Source organism: Punica granatum, chromosome 7 (genome assembly GCF_007655135.1).
Source record: "Punica granatum isolate Tunisia-2019 chromosome 7, ASM765513v2, whole genome shotgun sequence".
NCBI classification, from domain to species: Eukaryota; Viridiplantae; Streptophyta; class Magnoliopsida; order Myrtales; family Lythraceae; genus Punica; species Punica granatum.
The window spans coordinates 17,046,021-17,068,153 of NC_045133.1; the positions used below are offsets into that span (position 1 = coordinate 17,046,021).

At 39.1% G+C, this 22,133-nt stretch overlaps 2 protein-coding genes and 1 long non-coding RNA gene across 19 annotated transcripts; all 3 read right to left on the reverse strand.

The window, feature by feature from the left end:
* Positions 1–7,902: 7,902 nt before the first annotated feature.
* Positions 7,903–14,408, reverse strand: LOC116213880 (pentatricopeptide repeat-containing protein At1g06710, mitochondrial). Of its 16 annotated transcripts, none has more exons than XM_031549006.1 (7): positions 11,146–14,408; positions 10,979–11,016; positions 10,780–10,866; positions 9,963–10,037; positions 9,767–9,833; positions 9,586–9,682; positions 8,233–8,441 (listed from the first exon to the last, which is right to left on the reverse strand). In XM_031549006.1, exons 1-2 carry the CDS (start codon positions 14,161–14,163, stop codon positions 10,999–11,001), a joined length of 3,036 nt encoding a protein of 1,011 aa, XP_031404866.1. In that variant the 5' UTR covers positions 14,164–14,408; the 3' UTR covers positions 8,233–8,441; positions 9,586–9,682; positions 9,767–9,833; positions 9,963–10,037; positions 10,780–10,866; positions 10,979–10,998. The 16 variants fall into 16 exon arrangements, with proteins under 16 accessions (XP_031404854.1, XP_031404866.1, XP_031404860.1 ...); XM_031549000.1 differs by having other exon boundaries at positions 9,963–10,660; XM_031549007.1 differs by having other exon boundaries at positions 10,780–10,874.
* Positions 14,409–15,354: 946 nt separating this feature from the next.
* Positions 15,355–16,706, reverse strand: LOC116215023. 2 transcript variants are annotated; one of them, XR_004158394.1, is made up of 3 exons: positions 16,322–16,706; positions 15,794–16,236; positions 15,355–15,707 (listed from the first exon to the last, which is right to left on the reverse strand). It is a non-coding gene; the product is annotated as an uncharacterized LOC116215023 (long non-coding RNA). The 2 variants fall into 2 exon arrangements; XR_004158393.1 differs by having other exon boundaries at positions 15,355–16,236.
* Positions 16,707–18,357: 1,651 nt separating this feature from the next.
* LOC116215676 lies at positions 18,358–21,600 on the reverse strand. Its single transcript, XM_031551483.1, has 6 exons — positions 21,063–21,600; positions 20,698–20,766; positions 19,676–19,780; positions 19,407–19,526; positions 18,757–18,846; positions 18,358–18,616 (listed from the first exon to the last, which is right to left on the reverse strand). Exons 1-6 carry the CDS (start codon positions 21,540–21,542, stop codon positions 18,500–18,502), a joined length of 981 nt encoding a protein of 326 aa, XP_031407343.1. The 5' UTR covers positions 21,543–21,600; the 3' UTR covers positions 18,358–18,499.
* Between the last annotated feature and the right edge of the window lie 533 nt (positions 21,601–22,133).

Below are 22,133 nucleotides of genomic sequence, written 5' to 3' on the forward strand. Positions count from 1 at the left end.
GATAAGAAATTTCATAATTATTTTTCCAAATAATTTAAAGCAAATTTGGTTTTTTGTAAGAATTTTTGAAACCATGATTTGGATCGAAATTGCAGTTATAAACGTGATTTCTTCAAGCTGATTAATAGGTACGTATGAAATCTACTTTTGTTTATTTCAAGTATCAATAATTGTATCTTTTACTTTCAGCAATTTTAAATTAGTTTCCTTCAAACACTTTAACTTATTTTGAAATCAACACTTACCTTTCAACAATTTTGTTTCAGCACTTCTCCATCAACACTCCGAAACCAAGCCTTCAATGAAAAATAGGTCACTAATTACAAAAGTAGAGTGGAGTATCATTTCAAGACCCAAACATATGTTCTTCTCAAAATGATACCACACAATTTTTGTTTATATATACAATTAGTGGAGCAATAATGATGAGTGGGTGCTATTGGAGTGTCAAAATACTTCTTCATTCTAATGTCTTAGTTGCTTATCAATCCCTCAATTTTATTATGTCTTTCTTTTTTTGTTTTAGCAAAAAATTATTATCATATAAATTAGCATAAATATATGTTCTTTATTTGTATAATACATGTTCGTTGTATTCTAAAACTTATATTATTATTATTATTATTATTATTATTATTATTATTATTATTTAGAATAACATTTTATTTACTATAATATTTAATTTATGAAATTTAGTTTTTTTGGCAATATTAGAATCATTTATTATGGGCATTTATTACAGGCATAGTTTGTTTTACTATTTTTTATTTAGTATAATATTTCTTCATTATAATATTAATTTATGAAATTTAGTTTTTTTTAAGTATTGGAAACGTTTATTACGTGCATTTATTACAGACATAGTTTATTTTACTATAACAAAGCCTTTGTTATAGTAATAATAATAATAGATGGATATATTGATATGAGCGAAGATCTTGCAATTAGTCGCATGTATTTCTTGTGTACCTATATCAATATATATATATATGAAAACAAAGTCTCAATCCAAATTTTCACGCTACCACATCATCAAAAAATAAAACGGAACTCAAAGTCGAATTATCACGCTACTACATCATCAAAAACATAAAATAGAGTTCTCTCGTGTTGTCACATTAGTATTTATACTGAGAAAATTTTTCTATTCTTATTAAGAAAATTTTATGAATTAATTATGTAGTAAATATATAAATTATATATATAAGGCACAACAAAACATATATAATGAATAATATATAACATAAGGCACAATGGAATATGTAGAATGGAACAAAATATTCAATAAAATATATACATTATGTATATATATATATATATCTCCCAATACTTAGATTATATATAACAAAATATGGCTCAACAAGGACATTACAATGATTTACATTGTCATATATATATATATATATATATATAAAAGATATGGTTGCCGCATCAAAACATTTATAGATATATAGATGGCATATATATAGTTGTCGATTCAATTAAATATATATAATAGATTATAATGGTTATTGCAAATATAGATTAAATATATATACTAAATATATAATTGTCGTTTTTGCCAATTCAACATCTATATTTATATATATAGTCCTTTGCCTAGCCGAGTATTGGTTAAAGGAGAACAATATTCTATATATAATTCTAAACCTCTTTGTTCCTTCCAATTTTTTTTTCTTAACTGAGTTTTGATTTGTAGAATGAATTTTTTAATGCAAATTTCAAACCAATTGCTTCAATATTTTGATTGTTTGAATATTCTTCTCTAAATTTTTCTTTTTCTTGATTGAACTTTGATTTGTTGAATGAATTCTATTCAAAATTTACTGTTTCGATATTGAACTTTGATTTGTTGAATGAATCCTATTCAAAATTTACTATTTTGATATTGATTGTTTTTTACTGAATCTCTATTCCAATTCTATTATGGATATCGCTTTGGTAACCATAAATACAACAAACTAAGGCTATAACAATTACCACAAAAGTATTGATTTACATGTTAGTTGAATGTTCATGTCATTGTGTCTACTTTTTGTTATTTGCATTGCTCAATAAAGGGCATTACAATAATTTACATTGTCATATATATAGCTCAATATCGACCGATGCCTAATCATGATCAATTTACGTTAATAAAATCAACAATATAATCATTACCTTTTTTCCCATTTAATGGTAATTCTCTCAACTATTTTTTCCTAATCATTATTGTTATCATCATCATCATCATCATCATCATCAATTTTTTAATAATAAATTTATCTACTTTTACATCCATATATACACACATACTTTTTTTTTATCTTTTTTCTCATTTAATAATAATAAATTCTCATATTTAACTTTTCCTAACTATTATTACAAACAATTTTTCAATAATAAATCCTCTCATCTACCATAACCTACTTTGTCTATTTTGCCTACGGCTGCTAGAGTGGAGTGGAATTGGACAACACGAACCCAGTCGAACTATCAAATTATAGTTAAACGTCACATACAACAGCTTGGGCACGGTACTAAACACAAAATGTGCCCACCTCAAAGTCATGTCCTCCATTCTCTGATTTGTCGACCGATCCAAGGAGGCACTCAAAGATGGGGAAACATCCAAATAAAAAACTTCATAACGCTAAGCTCCGTAGATGTCTCTTCATGTCTTCTCGTGTCTTCTTCACCCGCTCTTCCTCCCTATCACTGTAGCCGGATCATCTTTCTCACTCTGGACAACAAGAGAACGCCATCAACAGAAGATAATGATTAACAAGGAAACTGATAAGCAAGAGCGGAACCTGTCGAAGGCTTTCTGGGACGACCTAGGCATAACAATGGATATAATATATTCTCTTATTTGGGTTTATTAATTAGAAGGTTTACAGTGTGAATAATCTTGAATGAGGTCCCCTTATCGCGTATGACAAGCAAGTAGTTCTTCCTTCGCAATCCCTTCCGCCAGGAGCTGTCACCATTGAAAGGAGGAAACATATGCAAATTTTTTGACTCAGGTCAGGGAACATTCATGGTTTGATGAGTGCCAGAGGCATGAGAAAACATTAAAAAAAAAATCTCTATGAACCTTAACCGTTTCGGGAATGATTTCTTCCGTGGAAAAACCATTTTCAAGAACAGTCGCCAAACACATTTCATTCAAAATCCGAGATGAGATATCTTTTGCCAAAAAAAAAAGAGTCCACTAACATTTAGTCATTGAATTATTCAATAGCCACCACTTGAGTACTTGAATTTTCAAAACGATGAATTTCATCCCTCAATTTCAATTCCGTCTGACACTTTGGTCCTGTAGTGAAGTCCTTGAACGGAAATGTGACGTGGAAGCTGAGTTGGCGGAAACGGCATCAAATTTGAGCCACATCGTCACTGAAACGACACCGTTTTGCCTCTCAAATGCCCAAAAATGAAAAAGACACCGTGCAACCTTGGCCAGCAGACCCAAGAGACCCAAAACGATGACGTTTCGGTTGTTCCGGTCACTCAAAAACGGCGGCATTTGGCAACTGCCTTGGCGAACCTAGAAACGACGTCGGCTTGGCAACCTGCAGTTGTCTTCTTTGCCTATTCTTCCTTTCGAGAGCGAAACCCTAATTTCTGACAAATTCCCAAATTCAATCAACCCTGTGCCAATAAATTTGCAATTTCTTCCGATCCAATAAAAAATCCTAAGCCCCAAATTCCGTAAATCCTCCAATCAAACCGTGAATCCAAAAACGCAGCCAATCAATCCGACTTTAGACATGCAAAAACGCCGTCGTTTTTGCAACCTACCTATCGAAAAACTCAAAACGACATCGTACCATCCTTCGGTTCCACGCAAAAACGACGTCGTCTACTGCCTCTATCAGTGAAAGGGTTGAAAGGTGCGAAAATCATCCCTAAAATTATCAGTGTTACCTAATTGCAGAGTTGAGTTGAAAAAGTAATTTCTCTTTCTGCCTAGCCCACTTGATTCAACAGAGTAACGGTGAAATCGAGGACCATTTCGCATTTATCCAGGTTAGTGAAGGTTACAGTGACATGAAGTTTGCTCTTTTTTGCCATAGAAGATCCGAAATGCTTTTCCTCTTGTTGACCAGTGGTTGTGGACCACGGTCTTGGTATTTGTTCGGTTTTGTCTGTCATTTTGCCATTTATATGTCGACTGGTAGGTGGACAAGCATAAAGGAGTTAACTTTTTTTTAGTTGTGGATCATGCTTGTGTGTTGGGGTTGATGGTAATGTTATGTTTATTTATTCTATCTCATATTTGTTGCTTTTTTTAATGTCAGACAATGTTAGAAGATGATAGTTGGTCAGATGGAGTTGAGACTGGTTGTGATGGGACTGAAGATGAAACATACGAACCTGGATCAAATGAGTATGAAGAGAATGAGGATGATGATGAGGAATTTGTCGCATAAGCATTTGATTTTATAGATAAGGTTACAAGTGATGTAGCCCAGTCTTCAAGACAGAGAAAGTCAAAATGAAGAGCTAATATTGATATTAACATTTCCACGGTGAATGAAGTATTAGAAACTGTTGTAAGGGCTGAATATGATGATACTGTGATACATGAGTTTGATTATCAAAGACACATTAATGAGGAGTATCAAGTATTGAGAGGGGGTGATGACAAAGACAATGGAATGATGCCTGTTGATTTTGCCCAGGCATAAGAAAAATCCAATTTTTTCCTCACAAAAGTGGAGCAAAGGTGGGCCACGGAGACGGACGTATTAATAAGTAATAATGTATAAATTAAACTATATGGTCTGTGGATGGAACACAACATAGTGAGGATGCACCTGTGAAATCAAGTACTTGGATGTAGCCAGGCCAATCTGGTGAGAGCATTCCAGTTTTCATCCCCACACCTGGCCTGAACTTACACAAAAGCAACCAACAAGCTATTACACTACCCCCACGCAGGCCTCTAACAGCAGTAGCACCCTCACCTCCAGTCATGCTCATGCCTCAATGCTAAGAACTATACCTACCTCAATGCCAATGCATGCTCCTTCCCGAAAGTCAGTGACTGGTGGTCATGCAATAGGGTCTTCTCTGCCACCAACAAGTCTTCGAAGGCCGACTAGGAGTATGGTAAACAAGTAAGCTCAGAGGTCCTCATCCAACTCAAGCCACAATTGTGCAACTCAGGAATCATGCTCCACGCAGGTTCAACAAAAGAAATAGCATGAAGAACTGAAGCAGCAACTCAGGAATCATTAGTGGAAGCATAAGCATTTTTTGGTATATTTAATGATAGTACATATGAAAGTGTATAGGAACTGATATTTAGTCATCTTTTGGTCTTTTCATATAGTTGATGACATGGTTAAGTTGGACTTTTGGTATAGTTGATGCTGATGGTATATGCAATGTGAAATCAAGTACATTTTGTATAGGTGATTAAATGGACAATTTGTAGTGGTCAGATGGTCATTTTGTGACAAGTTGGTATCATATTTTGTGGTCTTCAAATGCTTGTCTAACCATTTGAACTCTTAACTTGTAAAGAAAGTTAATATATGCAACAATTATTCTCAAGAATGTTCAAAAGTTGGTGTTAGTGCACAATTGGTATTTATCAGTCACCTCATGTCTCTTTCCTTTGTTATGTATGTGGGAGAACAATTCTGCAATTATTTGCAGACGAGATTACATTAAGTGAAATGAATGTGAGAGTGTTATTCTGCAAAACTTGTAGAATAGTGCTCAATGCTTTCAAGAATGTTCAAAAGTTTGCTCAGTTGAACTGTTGCTATTTTGTCATAACAAAGAATCAATTGGTCAGTTGGTGTTTGTGCTCAATGCACTACTTAGTGGTCGCACAGGACAAGGCACGGTGTAGTGCTCAATGGTTGAATAGGACAAGGTACAGTATAGTGCAGTGCAATGCTTAGGACAAGGTACAATGCAGGACAAGGTACAGTACAATGCAGTGCTCACTGGTTGCACACAATGGTGCTCATTGCAGTGCTCAGTAGTCGCATAGAATGCTGCTCAGTGCAGTGTAGTGCAGTGCCAATTGATATGAGTTTTCAATGTTGTGCAATGCAAAATAAGTGGCTTTATTGCAAAGTAGGATACTAGTGCTCAGCTCAGTTACCAGTTGGATCTAAGTGGCTCAGTTGCAAAGTAGGATATACATGGCATAATAGGAACAAAACGAAACAACTGATATCAATAAAAGATTCTTCATTAGATATAGTAGTTGTACTACATTTTCAGTTTATACATGGCATAACATCCAAATAACTAACACTAGCACTATCTACCCGTGCCAGGAACTCCTAAGCACCATCTACTTGTGCTGGACAACTAACACCAGCACTCCAACACATTGATCAATAACCAACACAGATCAACTACCAATGCAGTTGTCAACTACAATGGCCACTGCCAAAGGCCACTTCCATCACAACATAACCAAAACAGACTAGATGCACTCCCAGCCACACCGAATAAACCATAGCCAACTTAATTCCACAATTTCAATGCCAAAACAGTAACCAATAAAGCCAATATCAAACACACAAGCCGTAACCTTTTCAATTGTAGCTCATAGGCGGCATTCCTCCTTGTAAGCTAACTGATCAACCTCTGATCAGGAGAGGACTTAGCCAAGCCAATTTCATCTTCCCATTAAAAATAACCGCAGCTCAAACTTTTGTTTCTCCACAAGGCGCACTTGTAGAATGCCCTCCCAGGATTGCGTTTGGTGCTGGAAGTCATCCTCAGAGCTCTTCGCCCACAGTGATAGTAGATATCTTCATCACTGTTACTACTCCAACTACTATTTCTTCACCCACAATCACAGAACCCATCTTCGTTATTTGACATGCTCCAACTGCTCTTTCCCGTGCTCTTGGGGTGGAGCCTGAATCCTCACGCAATCGACGGTGATTACAACGGCTCCACTTTGATTGAGAGTTGCAACTCATGCTGCTCCAAACTGGGATCGTAATCAGTTGACGATTGGAGGATTTTGGGATTCGATTGGAGGATTTACAAAATCTGGGGGTTAGGGTCTTTGGTTCAATTGGACGATTTTGCTATTCGATTGGAGAATTTACGGAATTTAGGACTAGGGTTTTCGATTAGATTGGAGGAATTTGGGGATTAGGGTTTCAAATGGGGGATCTGATTACGAAATTAGGGTTTTGCGAGGAGGACAATCGATTGAGGCACAACGGCATCGTTTTGGGTCCGGATCGACTGAGGCAGAGAAGACAACTACAAGTTGCCAAGCCGACGTCGTTTCTAGGTCCGCCAGGGTAACTACCAAACGCAGCCGTTTTCGCGTGACCGGAACGACCGAAACGCCGTCATTTTGGGTCTCTTGGGTCTGCAGGCCAAGGTTGCACGGTATCGTTTTCGTTTTTGGGCGTTTGGGGGGAAAAACAGCGTCGTTTCGATGACGACGTGGCTCAAATTTGACGCCGTTTCCGCCAACTCGACTTCCACTAAACATTTCCGTTCAAGGACTTCACGATAGGACCAAAGTATTAGACATAATTGAAATTGAGGGATGAAATTCCTCGTTTTGAAAATTCAGGTACTCAAGTGGTGGCTATTGAATAATTCGAGGATTAAAGTGTTAGTGATCTCAAAAAAAAAAAACAGATCAGAAAACCAAGTTACCTGCTTTCTGATAAAAGTAATGTGAAACTGACCGTACTGCTTTTTCATATGAAATTATGTGTGACTTCACGTAAGGAAATATCTGAAATGATAACATCCTCTAGGCTATTAATGTTTTTCTTTTCAATCAGATTATCGCAATTTGCTCATCTGGGCTAACCGTGTCTAACATGTTTACGCTTCCAGGTTTTTTTACTTTCAATACAAACTAAAATGGAAACCAAATTTAGGGCGAAACTCTTCTTACAATAACTTCGGCTCTAGGGGGTCAACTTTGTCTTTGAATCAATCACATAAATCTCCTTAAATCGAAAACAAATCCTGGGTCATTCATCAGGAAACCCAGCAAAACAGGACAGAAGCCACTTAAAGAAGAAAAATTATCTCCTCTTTCGTGCAATAAAATAACTTTTTCTAAGAACGAAAATGGTAGAAGGTGACTCCACTACTTTTCCAATCTCCCTATCGGACTTATATGTAGGATCTTGAGGCATGTCGATAGGCGGGGATCAGTAACGTTGTAATACCCACAGTCACTCATAATGCATCGAATGTACTGTAAATTTGACAAAAGAAAAGGAAAACCATAAGAAGGAAGAAAGAAAAATTGCATTTCATATTGTGATAAATGAACATAATCTATTTCAACCATTAAAATGAATACAGACCATATCGCTATCTATCCAAAAGCTTTAACGGTGTGGGTTTCAACTCATTGAATGAAAGTCCCATGCCAAGCTCTCAAAGTCGGCTGGAACAGACCACTTATATCCTGAATGTGAAGGCATCTTCCCATCCCCCTGCATTCAACAAAATAAAGAAGACAGCACAAAGTGATGGGCTTCAAATTGACTATACCTCCTGCAGTATGACCCCTATCTTTTCAGAGCTAATAAGTATAAGAAACATTTCCCTCTCTTGTCTCACTCTGGCCCCACTCCCCACTCCATCTTATTCAGTCGCTCCCTCCCTCACTTGACTTATTAAGACAACCAATCAAGGTCATAAGATATGAATGATGCACGACCAAAAGTCTCAAGATATTACGAGTACTCTGCAATTCCAATTAAAGTGTACATGAATAGCAGAAAATGAGAAGGAAATCATTACGATCGCAAAGGATCCACTACGAAGAACATGAGGTCTAGAAGGTTCCATGCAACAGGATGAACCTCAAAATAATAAACAATATACCTTCAGCCAATTCAGATGATCCGACTACTAAGAGCAGATATCGCTAAATGGATCAGTACAAGAATTATGACAGTTACTCTTCATTCATCCATGTATAGTTTAGGCAGCAAGAAACAGTTTAATATGCTAGATTTACTTGAACAATTTCCAGATATACTCTATGCTTATTTAATATATAGTTGTAGCCAGATAATTCACAAACTTAACCCTTCAGAGTTCAAATTTCAGTATAGGAATTACTTCCAAAACCGTAAGTGTTTTTGTTAAATATAATATTCCAGAGTATTCACAAGAAAATGAAACTCTTGTTTGGAGAACTGTTCCTACATATGGTTTTCTAAGATAATTTAAAATGAGATCTTGAAAACATCAAAAAAGTATTTCTGGTTGTTTCAAAGGTTTCCCAATCTTTGAGAAACTAAGTACAAAAATATGATCATTGTTATGTTAACCTTACCTAGCTTAACACAATTTTTTGCCAAAAGAAAAAAAATTCACAATATGTAACTGAATAAAACCTTGCTATGCTGACTCCAAGTGAGCTTTCACAATATCGCAACCATCAATGAGTAGAGATTGATACATCATGTTCTCTCACTGTTTACCCCAAACTTGTACTGAGACAGGTATAAAACAGGTGGACCAGGTAGCCCTCTCCCTTTTCTCTCTTTTCTGTTTCTTTTTTCTTTTGCTTCCCCCCCTTCTTTTGTAGGATAGGCAAAATTAAAATGGAAGCAAGGATAATGGTACCTTATCTGTTTGATGCTCCATGGCAATATCACACTTCCCAGTGGCAACATCCCAGATTTTGACTTGCCTATCGCCACTTCCACTCACAAGTATATTCCTGTGTGTAGAAATTATCAATTAATTTTTAAGAGGTCAAGTGCCGACACAACTTGCAAAAAACTGGGTTATCTACGACAATAACCTGAACTCCTTGTTCCAGGCAAGACAAAGCACTGAATCAGTATGACTACCTTGTACTTAATGGGTGCCTGAAAATGAGTTGAGGTAGAATTACTAAAAGCAAAAAAACAACAGAAAAATATATAGAGGATAGAGGCATCCAGAAGTCCATTTCTGTGGTGACCTCAAGCTTTAGAAAATGGGTGAAAGCAATTTACCTTCTTTCCTTTCTTCCTTTTCTTTTTCATCTCTTCTTGGCGGCCTAAAACAAGGCATGGTTCCTTTGCATCAATCTGCAAAAATTTATGAAATAACAGTTGAATCCTCTATCAGTCAGCTATACAGTACAAGCTTTAAAGGAGTGAAGCTCCATAAAGTATATACGACATCAAGATCCCAAATCTCAATAGAAAGGTCCATTGAGCAAATCGCATTAAAATTCCCTGTCAACATATTAAAAAAAATGGTAAAACATCACAAACAGGGTCAATAAACATCCAAACTTTGAGAACCAAAAGTAAAAGTAAACCGCCACATCTTTACTAGAGTCCAACATGAGCAGAGTTCTGCTTCTCAAATGTCCTAACCTTTCTCTCCACCTTTAAGAGAACAATCAAGCCATTCTGTGCAGAGTGGAAAACCCGAAAGAACAATTTTGTGGTGTACATACAAATACGTATCTCCATATCTTCTTGGAAAACATAAACCTGCTTAGCACGACGTGTTCAAATATAAGCACTATCATTATTTGTGAGAACAGTATAAGTTTGTATCTTATAGGGAGGCCATAAGGAGTAATTTGTCCAAATGCATTACTTTGGTGCAGATGAAGAAGCTCTCCATTTTTATTCCGCAAAATATTCTGAAAACAGACTTATTTGACCTCCTTCACAATTTGAATTCAGAGCCCTGTAAACTAATACATACAGAAACATTATTTGCTTATAAGGCCAACGACAGAACTTGAAATAACGTTGATTGTGCCAAAAAGAAGAACAGTAAAGACAGTTGAGAAGTTCTGCGTTGATTTGTAACCTTAGAGCCAAAGTAAGCCCCATTCATGGTGTCCGGGCGTGTTACCACCAGTGACAATAGAGCTCCTCGCAGATGAAGATAGTTGACCTGTTAACCTTCCAATTAAGTTTTTTTAATATACGATGATTTGTTTTGTGAATATTCTTCAAAGGAAAAGCAGCTCCAGAAGGTGCAATAAGTAAATCAGAACAGGTCTTACATTGTCTTTCGCCAGATAACCTACTTTTCTTCAACTCTCTACAATGACACCAAAGTTTTAGCACTATAAGTGGAGGTCGTCATAGGAAAGAAAGCCATTAAATGCCTGAAATAAATTTGTCCAAAGCAACTCCAACGTCTGCATGTCAAAGGGAAAGAGGTACGAACCATCCACTGAATGCTGTCTGACAGAAGCAGGGCCTCTTCCCATTTATTGATTCTGATGAGCCCTCTGATGAGGTGAACGAATGTGGTCAACTCTGGAACTCCACCCCTTCTTATCAAGTCACTGTAAAGCTCAAAAGCCTTATCAACTTGATATGCAAGAGAAAGGCCTTGAATAAGAGATTCATAGATCTTCTCAAAGCCATTTAAACAAAATGATGAAGAAGACAATACAATCTCTTTGTGTAGATCAAGCGCCACTTCTAGTCGCCCTGATTTGACAAAACTATCAATCAGCACTCTGTAAAATGGAATAAGAGGCACCGAGTCACTCTCACTCATATCCTCTAAAAGCCCAAGAGAGGCCATGAACTCTCGGCTAAATCCCTCAATGACCTTTCGGTACCCCATAACATGTTTCGGCCAATATGTGAGTTTCATCTCCTCCAGAAGCCTGTAAGCATCATCGAGCAGGCCAGCACCACAACAGTGGTTTATCAGAACTCCATAGGTGACAAAGTTTGGGGCACAACCTTTAGAGCTCATCTGCTTCAGAAGATCAAGGCACTTGCTGATTTGGCCTACTCTACCAAACCCATCGATCATTGCAGTATATGTCACAACATTAGGACGACACCCCTTCTCTTCCATCATCAGCATGAGCTTGAAGGCCTCATCAGTTTTCCCAACCTTACATAGCCCATCAACCATTTGAGTGTATATAACAACATTGGGAGCACAAGAATTCTCCAGCATTTTGGATAGAACCTTTAGAGCAAGATCAAGCCTCTTTTCCTTGAATAAGCGGTCAATCAAAGAACCATAAGTAAACAAACTTGGATTATATCCGCGTTCCGACATCTTAGCAAAAACTTCCTGGGCTTCGTCTAACCTCCCAACCTTACAAAACCCATCTATCAGGGCATCATACACAACATGGTTCGGTTCACAACCCCCCACTTGCATGGCATCCAGTAATTCACGGGCTTCATTAACCCTATGGGCTTTGCAAAGGCCATCAACTAAAGCTCCATATGTGAAAACATTTGGTTCTTTTGAGTTCAAATCAGTATCGCTAACCTTAAAGTACACATCTATATCGGGGGCTAGATCCACATTCCCTCTCATTTTTGAGTATATCTGGCAAGCCCGTTCAATCTCACCTGCCTTACAATGACCATCAATTAGAGCACTATACGTGATGATATTGGGATAGACCCCTTCTGATAACATCACCTCGAAAAGTTCATTTGCCCGAGAAAATTTCTTTGCCTTGAGGTGAGCGTGTATGAGAGCGGTGTAAGTCACCACGTTAGGCACACACCCGTCTCTGACCATTTCATTGAACCATTCATTCGCCTGTTCAATTAGCCCAACCTTGCAAAAGCTATCAATTAAAATTGTGTAAGTATACACGTCAGGAACAACATTGTTCCTCTTCATCTCCTCAAACAATGAGAAGGCCTTCTCTACTTTTGCTTTATCACAGAGGTAACCAATAACTTTGGTGTACGTGCTTGAGTCAGGGATGAAACCCTTACTCATCATTTCCTGAATAACCTTATGTGCCTTCTCAAATTTTCCCACTCCACAGAGGCACCGAGAGAAATTACTGACATTTACCTTATTCAGTACAATCCCAGCTTCAAGCATTTCACTATAAGATTTCTCAGCTAATTGCATTTCATCTGAACTAGGCAACTCCTCGTTTCCGCATATTCCACCGATCAATATGTTATATACCACATAACCTGGGTTGTACCCACATCTGACCATCTTCTTCAACAACTTGTATGCATAAGAGTAATCTCTTGATCTACAGAAAGTATGAACTAAAGAATTGAATATCTTGGGGCTTGGGTAACAACCCTCGGGGATCATCATGTTGAGGACTCTCTTACACCGACCCAGTTCTCTCTTCTTCATACACCCACTGAGCAAAACACTATAAGTTACAACATTTGGCACACACGAGCTCGAGCGCATCCTATCCAAGAAGCTCATGGCTTCGTCGAAAAGTGAGGCTTCACACAACCCAGATATCATTTTTGTATAGAGTATTGTATCGGGAATGAAATCTTCCCTCTCAATCAATGCTAGAGCGTCCCTCCACTTCCCCACCCTGCAGAGGGAAAACGCAAAGAGCCCCAACGTATGTGCCTCCATGCGACATCCCGAGTCCACCATCTCCCTATGGACCAAATGAGCTGAGTCCACCTTACCTGCTCGAAGGAAAACTTGAACCAGAGCATTATAAGTCGCACAAGTCGGCCTATAGCCAAGATCCTTGAGCCTCCCCAGCTCTTCAAGGGCCGAATTCCAAAGCCCATTTCGACAGCATCTCCGAACCAATACATTGAGCAGCTTGCCAAGAACCTCCCTATCATCGCCCTTTATTTCTCTCAAGAACGAATCCGATATTCTGTCATTGTTATCACCGCGAGTCAAAATCTCCAACAGAGCATCATATACAGCATTAGTATGAGAATACCCGATCTGTCTACCCGCCCACATGAAGAACTTAACCCCCAAGTCCGGGTTCCGCAACAAATGTAAAACCTCAATGACCAGGGATTCGCCGAGTCTCCCCCGGTATTGCCGGAGAAACTTCTGGGTTTTGTCCCCGAACCCATCATTAATATCCCGAATCGAGTTCGCAATCACGACAGCATCGTCCAAGGACGGACCTCGGCCGAGATGTCGGGCAGAGGTACCGCTGCTGCCCTCATCAGGAACTGAGGCTGTATCAAACAAGAACGCGAATTGCTCGGGAGAAACTGCCTCGGCCGGCGAGCTCTCGGCAGCGAGTTCATCATCGGGGTCTATCAATCCTTCGAGGTCGTCGGAGGACGAGGTGCTTGAGAATCTAACAGTGGTGGTGAGAGCGTCTCGTTTGAAGAGGTGAAAGGAATGGTTTTGGGGATGGGGAGAAGGAGCAACGGCGGGTCTGACTATGAGGGAGAGCGCAGAACCGTGAAGCAGCAAGCGGGAACGGAGATGTCGGAAGGCATTCGAGGTCATATCCAGAAGTTATGAGGAGGGCGGATGGTTGAAACCGTGAAGCAGTAGTAGTGTAGGGTTTATGAGGGGGATTATTACAAGGAAGAAGAAGAAAGGAGGACGACGACGACGACGACGACCGAGAAAGGAACCTTTGTTTTTCTGTTTTTCCTAAAACGCACAGAAGAGTATTTTGAGTATGGGCTTGTATTCCATTATGTATCTGCCCAGATTACATGAAACAGAATATCTTTAAATATATGTAACAATCCAACAACTCTCAACAATTCTATATCTCTATTACTCCCCCGCAAGCATAATGGGAGAGACCGCGCATTGAGCTTGAATCGAATATTAGCGAACCATGCAGAGGAGAGACCTTTGGTGAGAATGTCAGCAAGTTGGTCCGCAGTCCCAATAAAAGAGATACGAAGTTGCTTCCGGAAAACAAGCTCACGAACAAAGTGATAATCAATTTTAATATGTTTAGTGCGAGCATGAAATACCGGGTTAGCAATTAAGTAAATCACGGACATATTATTGCACCATAAGGTCAGAGAGTGTGAGAGATGGAGTCCAAGTTCTTAAAGGAGAGATTGAATCCAAATAAGTTCAGCAGCAGCATTCGCCAAACTCTTGTACTCAGATTCGGTGCTAGAACGTGCTACCATACACTACTTCTTAGAACTCCACGAGATAATATTTGGACCAAGATAAATAGCAAATCCACTAACAAATGATCATCGAGATTGTCAGTCCAATCAGCATCAGAAAAGACAAGGAGACTGGACATAGACGAATAAAAAGTCCATAATGAATAATCCCCTTTAAGTACTGTAGAATCTGCTTCGCTGAAGACAACGTAGGCGAGATCAGGCCGAGTGAGAGTGAGGTATCGAAGACAACCAATAATTTGGCGATAGAGAGGGGGATCATCATGAAGTACTCCGCCATGCAGAGATAGGCGAGATCTGGCGGAAATAGGAGAAGCTGGCTTGGAGTCCAACATGAAAGCACGACAAAGTACATCATGTACATAAATTGGATTGAGTCAAGTAGAGAGGATCAGTATTGTACCGAGCCTCAATACCAAGAAAGCAGTGCAATGATCCAAAATCCTTCATGGCAAACTCTGATTTAGAGAAGACGAGAGAACTAAAAGGAGCATTAGGAGTTCCTGTAAGGATAATGTCATCGACGTAAACCAAAAGATAAATGCAATAAGAGGCTGTGCGCATTATGGATAATGAAGAGTCAACCCGAAATCCGGTAAAGCCAAGCCGAAAAAGAAAGTCACTAAGACGAAGAAACCATGCATGTGGTGCTTGCTTCGGTCCATAAAGAGAACGGTTGAGACGACAAACAAAACAAGCTTGAGTCGAGTCCACAAACCCAGGGGGCTGCTGCATATACACCTCTTCATCAAGATAACCATGGAGAAAGGCATTCTTCGCATCGAGTTTACGAATGGGCCACTTGAGAGAAGTCGCAATGGTTAGTACTGTATGGATGGTAACTGGCTTGATGAACGGGCTGAATGTTTCTTCATAATCCATGCCTTCCTGCTGATTAAACCCCTTAGCAAGTAGTCAGGCTTTAATACGTTCAACAGACCCATTGGCTTTTTGTTTCACCCTAGAGACCCACTTACATCTGATAATATGATGATTAGGAGGAGGAGGCACAAGGTCCCATGTACGGTAGCTAAGAAGAGCCCGAAATTCCTCCCTCATAGCTTCAATCCACCGTGAGTCTCGTTTCGCCTTCGCAAAGGAACTTGGTTCCTGCAAATCAACCGAAACAAAAAGGCAGCAGGATGTTTAGAAAGAGTAAAACACCGAGGTGGAAGAGACCCATCCTGCGACCTTGTAACCATGGGATGAACCAGACTTGTATCCTGTGCAGTGATTGAGGAGGAAGCATGCTGATCGGAGGGCTGAACAGCAGCTGAAAGAGTGGACTGATCAGCAGTTGGAGCATCAGAAGCTATCTGATCAGTGGGGAGTCCTGCAGCATTCTGAACGACAGTACCAGGAGAAGCAAATCGCAGCCGGAATAGCAGGGAAAGGTTCTGAATCAGGCAGAGTTAAAGAACTAGAAGGAAACAGTGAAGAAGGCATAAGCATTTGTGTATTCGAGGCTTGAGAGGGAGAAGAAGAGAAAGATGAATCCAGCAAACCTGAGGAAGAGTCCGACCTCGCCGAAGGAGTGGACAACTGCTGTGCAACCGTAGTAGAGCCCGGAGAACGAAAAGGGAATGCTTGTTCATCAAAAACTACAGTACGTATAACAAATATTCGACCAGGGTTTGGATCAAAGCAACGATAACCGAGCTGACTAGAGGGATAGCCAAGGAAAACACAAGGACGAGAATGAAACTCAAGTTTGTGTTTAGTGTATGGACGAAGATAAGGGCAAGAAAGACGGCTGAAAACACGTAAGAAGTGATAATCCGGAGTTTTGCCATGTAATTTTTTATAAGGAGAGGAGAGGCCGAGAGACCCAGTAGGAGATGATTAATAAGATAGACAGCGGTATCAAAGGCACAATCCCAGAATTTTGAAGGAAGATGAGAATGGGCAAGGAGAGTTAAACTCATGTCAACGATATGTCTGTCTTTCCGTTTCGCAGATCCATTGTGCTGCGGTATATGAGGACAAGAGACGCGATGAGTAATGCCGGAGTTCTGTAATTCATTTTGAAAATTATGAGATAGAAACTCCTTGGCACCATCCAATTGAAGACTACAAGTTTTATAGCCAAACATTGTTTCGACTTGTAACCTAAAGGCACGAAAGACTTTAAGAACATCTGCCAGTGATTTAAGGACATAAAATCATGAATATTTGCTATAATCATCCAAGAAATGAATTTAATATGAGTGACCAGTATGAGAAAGGATTGGAGCAGGACCCCAAATGTCATATGAATAAGAGCAAGAGGAACCGAACTTTCATTCATAGTAGAAGGAAACGGGACTTGAACAATTTTGCCAAGTTGACAAGAGGAACATACATGAGTTGTGTGATCTTTACTGGACGAAATAGACAAGGAATTCAAAGTGCTAAGAACTGTTGGAAAAGTAGGATGTCCAAGCTGTTAATGCCATAGGGTACTCGAACGCGATGTAGCTACAAAGGCACGAGGTGGAAGTCGAGCTCTATCCAACGGCTGCAAGCAGAAGAATCCATCTTTAAGAGGTATAGAGATATTGAGCCTGTAATCAGCCGAGACAAGTTGGCATACGCTAAATATCTCAACAACGCTAAATATCTCTATTACCTTCTTTGGTATATCTTAAAATTGTGGGAGACACTTCTCTTGTAATTTCGGAAATCGAGCATTCCTTCTCCCAACAGGTGCCTTTCCCGAGATTTGAACTTATATTCTCCTTCTTACGAGATTGAAACTGTTTATTACTCAATCTATACTTTATTGATACATTTATTATCTTTTTTATGAATTTAAGTAATTTTACGCCATCAAATTGCAAGTTTTTTTTTTTATTTTTCTTGTTCTGCCTTTTTTTAAACAAAAAAAAGTTCCCACTTTGGTTCGAGTGACTAGTCTTTGCCGCACTCTCTTTGATCTGAATATTTCTCACGACGGTAGGACCATCGAGAAACAATGAAACTGACAGTTCTCTCAGCGAATATATACAAAGGTTATGATCGTTTCGACCGACCCCTTAATTGTCTTTTGAATCATCAATTTGTTTAAATATTATGATGATATCAAGTCACGAGCGCTGGGGTAGGGTGGGAGTGGGATAGCTCGGATGGGGATGGATTGGGTGAGACTGAGAAGAGTATCAAATTCTATATTTGATTTGCATTAATAAGCGATAGGATGAGAAATACACCCCCATCAAGACTCTTCACTTGTTTGAATAGCCCGCCAAGCTCAACCGATTTGGTGGAATTGCAATAAAGAGACGGGCTTTGGAGAGGTTTGAACCCGCACCATTACATGAAACGTGAAGAAGCACCAAATTAATTATAATAAATAAGAATATGGCTGCTAATCACTTGAAGAGTTAACCTACAGTTGTCCGTAATTGAAATATTTTCTTCCACTCCATTATTATGAGACGAAACCATTCAAAATTTTCTCCGTGGTCAGCCCTCAATCGAAATATAGGATCAATTGGCAGCAGTTCAAGCCTGAAATCGGCCGAGATGAGCTATAAGTCGGTGTACGCTGTTTAGAGAGGTATAGAGAAAGAAACTGGGATCTTCTGTTACTTTTAATTCATTCTTCCTCACAAATTTGCCACATAAGAGAGTTCTATGTGGAGGAAGATTCCAATTACTGTTGAATATACCGTACAACGGTACTCGGAGATAGGGAACCGAAATCAAAACCAGTTCGAAACACTAAAATCTCGGAGCTTCCGGAGATGTCTCTCCATGTCCTCTCGCGTCTTGACCCACTCTTCCCTCTCGATCACGGTAGTCGGATCATTCTTCTCACTCTGACAAGAAGAAAGCGCCACGAACAAAAGAATGACTAACAAGGAAACCAATGAAGTGGAAACTGTCGAAGGTCCGAGACTTCTTAGGCATAATAGTACACATATACATTCTCTTATTTGGGTTTGTTAAGAATGGTTACCGCGTGAATAATCTTGAATGAGGTCCCCTTATCGCGTATGACGAGCAAGTCGTTCTTCCTGTCACGATCTCTTCCGCCAGGAGCTGTTACCTGTGAGATGAGCAAAAAATACGCAGATTTTCTGACTTGTTCTGGGCATATTGATGTTTTAATGACTGTATCAGAATACATAATTATAAGATATAACAGAAGAAGAGATTTTCTCCGAAAACCTCCTTCACCCTTTCAGGAAGGCCTTATGACAATTTTTCATCTGTATGAATGATTTGTTCCATGGAAAACCATTTCAAGAACAGTCGCCAGATACATATCATTCAAAACCTAAAATGAGAAATGTTTTGCAGAAACAAAGTTCAACTCAGGGGGAAAATGTAAAAAATGACCTGCTTTTCTGATAAAATTCCGAAATCAAGGTTTGTAATAACTTATCCTAGTGCTTTTACATATGAAATTGGGCGGGTGCCTTCACTTAAGGAAATATCTTGAATAACAACATTTACTAGACTATTGATGATTTTCTTTTCGATCGAATCATCAGAATTAGCTTATTTGGACTACCTTGTCTAACATGTTCATTTCACTACCTCAGGGTTTTTTTACTTTAGATACAACTAACATAATAACCAAATTTAGGGCAAAATTGTTCTTACGATGACTTTGGCTCTAGTGATTGACTTTGTCTTTGAATCGATCACATAAATCTCCTCAAAATCGAGAACAAACTCTGGGTCGCCTAACCTCCGGTTCCTGTAATGCTTTGTCAGGAAAACCTGCAAAAAGGAAAAACAGGCCCTTAAAGAAGAAAATTCTCTCTTATTTCATGCAATAATATATATATATATATATATATGTTTTTTTTTTTTTTGGGGGGGGGGGGGTCACAAAGTACACAAATTGTAGAAGGTAGTCACTCCAATACCTTTGTGATCTCCCTATCAGATTTATACATAGGATCTCGAGGCGCATCAATAGGTGGTTCAGTAACGTTGTAACACCCATAGTCACTCATCGCGCACCGGATGTACTGTAAATTTGACAAGAAAAATGAAAAGGAAGAAAGAGAAAAGGTGGCAGTTAGTATCACGATTAAGGAATATAATCTATGTGAATAATTCACTGAAAGGAAAAAATCTATTTCAATATTCAAGAGAACATCTATCACTATAAATTAGTTGACCCACAACCGCTAAAATGAATACAGACCATATAACTATCTATCCAAAAGCTTCAATAGTCAGGGTTTCAAGAGATTGCATAAATGCCAAATAATTTGTTATCTTTCTTCCAGGTAAGTATATTTCCATAAAACACAGGAATAGATGAGTGAACTGTTTAAAAAGTGACTTGAAATGCAAAAGCATGGAAGTGATCGAAGCATGAGATTAATGTCGTTGACATACTCCAAAGTACCACAAAGACCAATTAAAGGGGTGCGCACATCACAGATCAGACTCCTCTGCATTAGGCTACCCTGCACTTCGTGCAATTCAGAGATTTCTAGCAAAGCGAAAAGTCATTCTAGCCGAAATACCAGCTTGTGAACAAACATCAACTGTGGTTGACAACTCCAGAAAATTTCGAGAAAAAACAAACTATCAATACCACGAAAAGATGTCTCCAGAGAATATAAAAAAATCGAAACAGTTGCGAACAGCAGTTCTCATCCAAAACAACACCGCAAGAATTGTGAACAATCAAATGCTGTGTGCAAAACTTCCAAGGGGACTGATCAATCACACATACGGCATAAAAATTTGCAGCTTTATGAGTTGTCAATGTGTTCAGTGTTCACAGAAACACGAATTACCAACTACTACCAATCTCCTGACGGATTAATATTACGCGGTACAACTATTTCATAAACAGAGAAGAAACCACGCCCATTCCTCGAGACCCAAATAGCAGGAAATTACATGGGCACAAATCATATATATCAATTACCTTCTGAGGCATCGGTGCAAGCACTCTCGGGATCGAATAAATATCAGTGTCCGGTGGGGTCACATACATCTGCATCCAAACACAACCACCAGTTCATGAACTCAGCTCCCTTACAAAACAAGCAAAAATCTGCTACAAGTAACATTTCTCATGGAGCAACATAACAACCCAAAACTCAAATTTCCAAGCATCATTTCTTTGCCTTCAAACATCAATCTGATGAATGTGTATATGAATAATGACCAACATTATCTCGAAACCAACATTATCCGATGAATGTGCAAACCCAAAATTCAATTTGTTTTCTTTTCTTTTCAAGTTTTATTTGCAAGCAAGTACGCAAGGAGGCGACAGTCCAACCTAACCTCTCTGAAATCATAGACATCGTTGTCGGGGTCAGGGGGTTTCCTGATGAAGAAGTCGCAGTCGAGCAAGGAGATCTTATGGAACTCGTCCTCGTTTATCCGGTAATCCACGACCATGTCAGAGTCCCACCCCTGGATCGAGACGAAGCTCTTGCTCTGAGCTCCCATGGCGATGTCGTCGTCCCCCGACCCTGACTTAAGGGGGTCGTACTCGACCTCGAAGTCCTTCTTGTTGTCCACTTCCTCGGCCTCCTCCTCGTCCATGTCGTAGTCGTCGGGCCCGCCGCTGTCCCCGTCCCCGTCATCGACGCGCACCAGGAAGGGGTTGCACTTGTTGGGGTGGTTGATTCTGATGATGGGTTTGCTGAGAACTGCGGGCGTGGTGCTGAGGGAGAATTGGGGGAGGAAATGGGGGAACCACCTCGAAGGGAGAAGATTGGGTTTCGGAGAGAAGAGAGGGGCGGTGGTTATGGCGGACATCGATGGGGTTTTTGGTGGGTTTTTGGAAGAAGAAGGAGAGTAAGGAAGGCAGAGCGGATAATAATAATAATAATAATAATAATAATAATAATAATAAACAAATTCTTTTTTGTATTTTAAATTTTTCTTGCACAGAAATTGGTGACAGTGGTGAGAAGGAAATTAAGAAAAAGATATTTTTAGTCCTGAAATTTTTTATCACTGTTCCTAAATCTTCTTTTTTCTTGTCATTGTTTTTCTCGATTTTCAACATTTTATCCATGGTGATCCCACCATCTTATTTTCCGTTATCAGATGTTGACGTGGATTTTGAAACTAATAAAAGGAAGTCATATTTTACTTCTCTTTCAAAAAATTGGCATAACATTCATTTTAAAAAATAAAATGAAAAAAAACCAAAATAAGGAAAAAAATCGGAGAAAGTTAAAAGAAGGGCACGAGACGGAAGGAGGGGCTGGAGGTGTCAGCCAGCAGCCACCACCTCCCCTCAAATGTCACTAGCTTGCATTCGAAGGTGTTGGCGACCTTAGAGATGGGGTGAGTGCTAACTACAAATGCCTCCACACTCCCTTTTCAAAACTTGAACCAAGT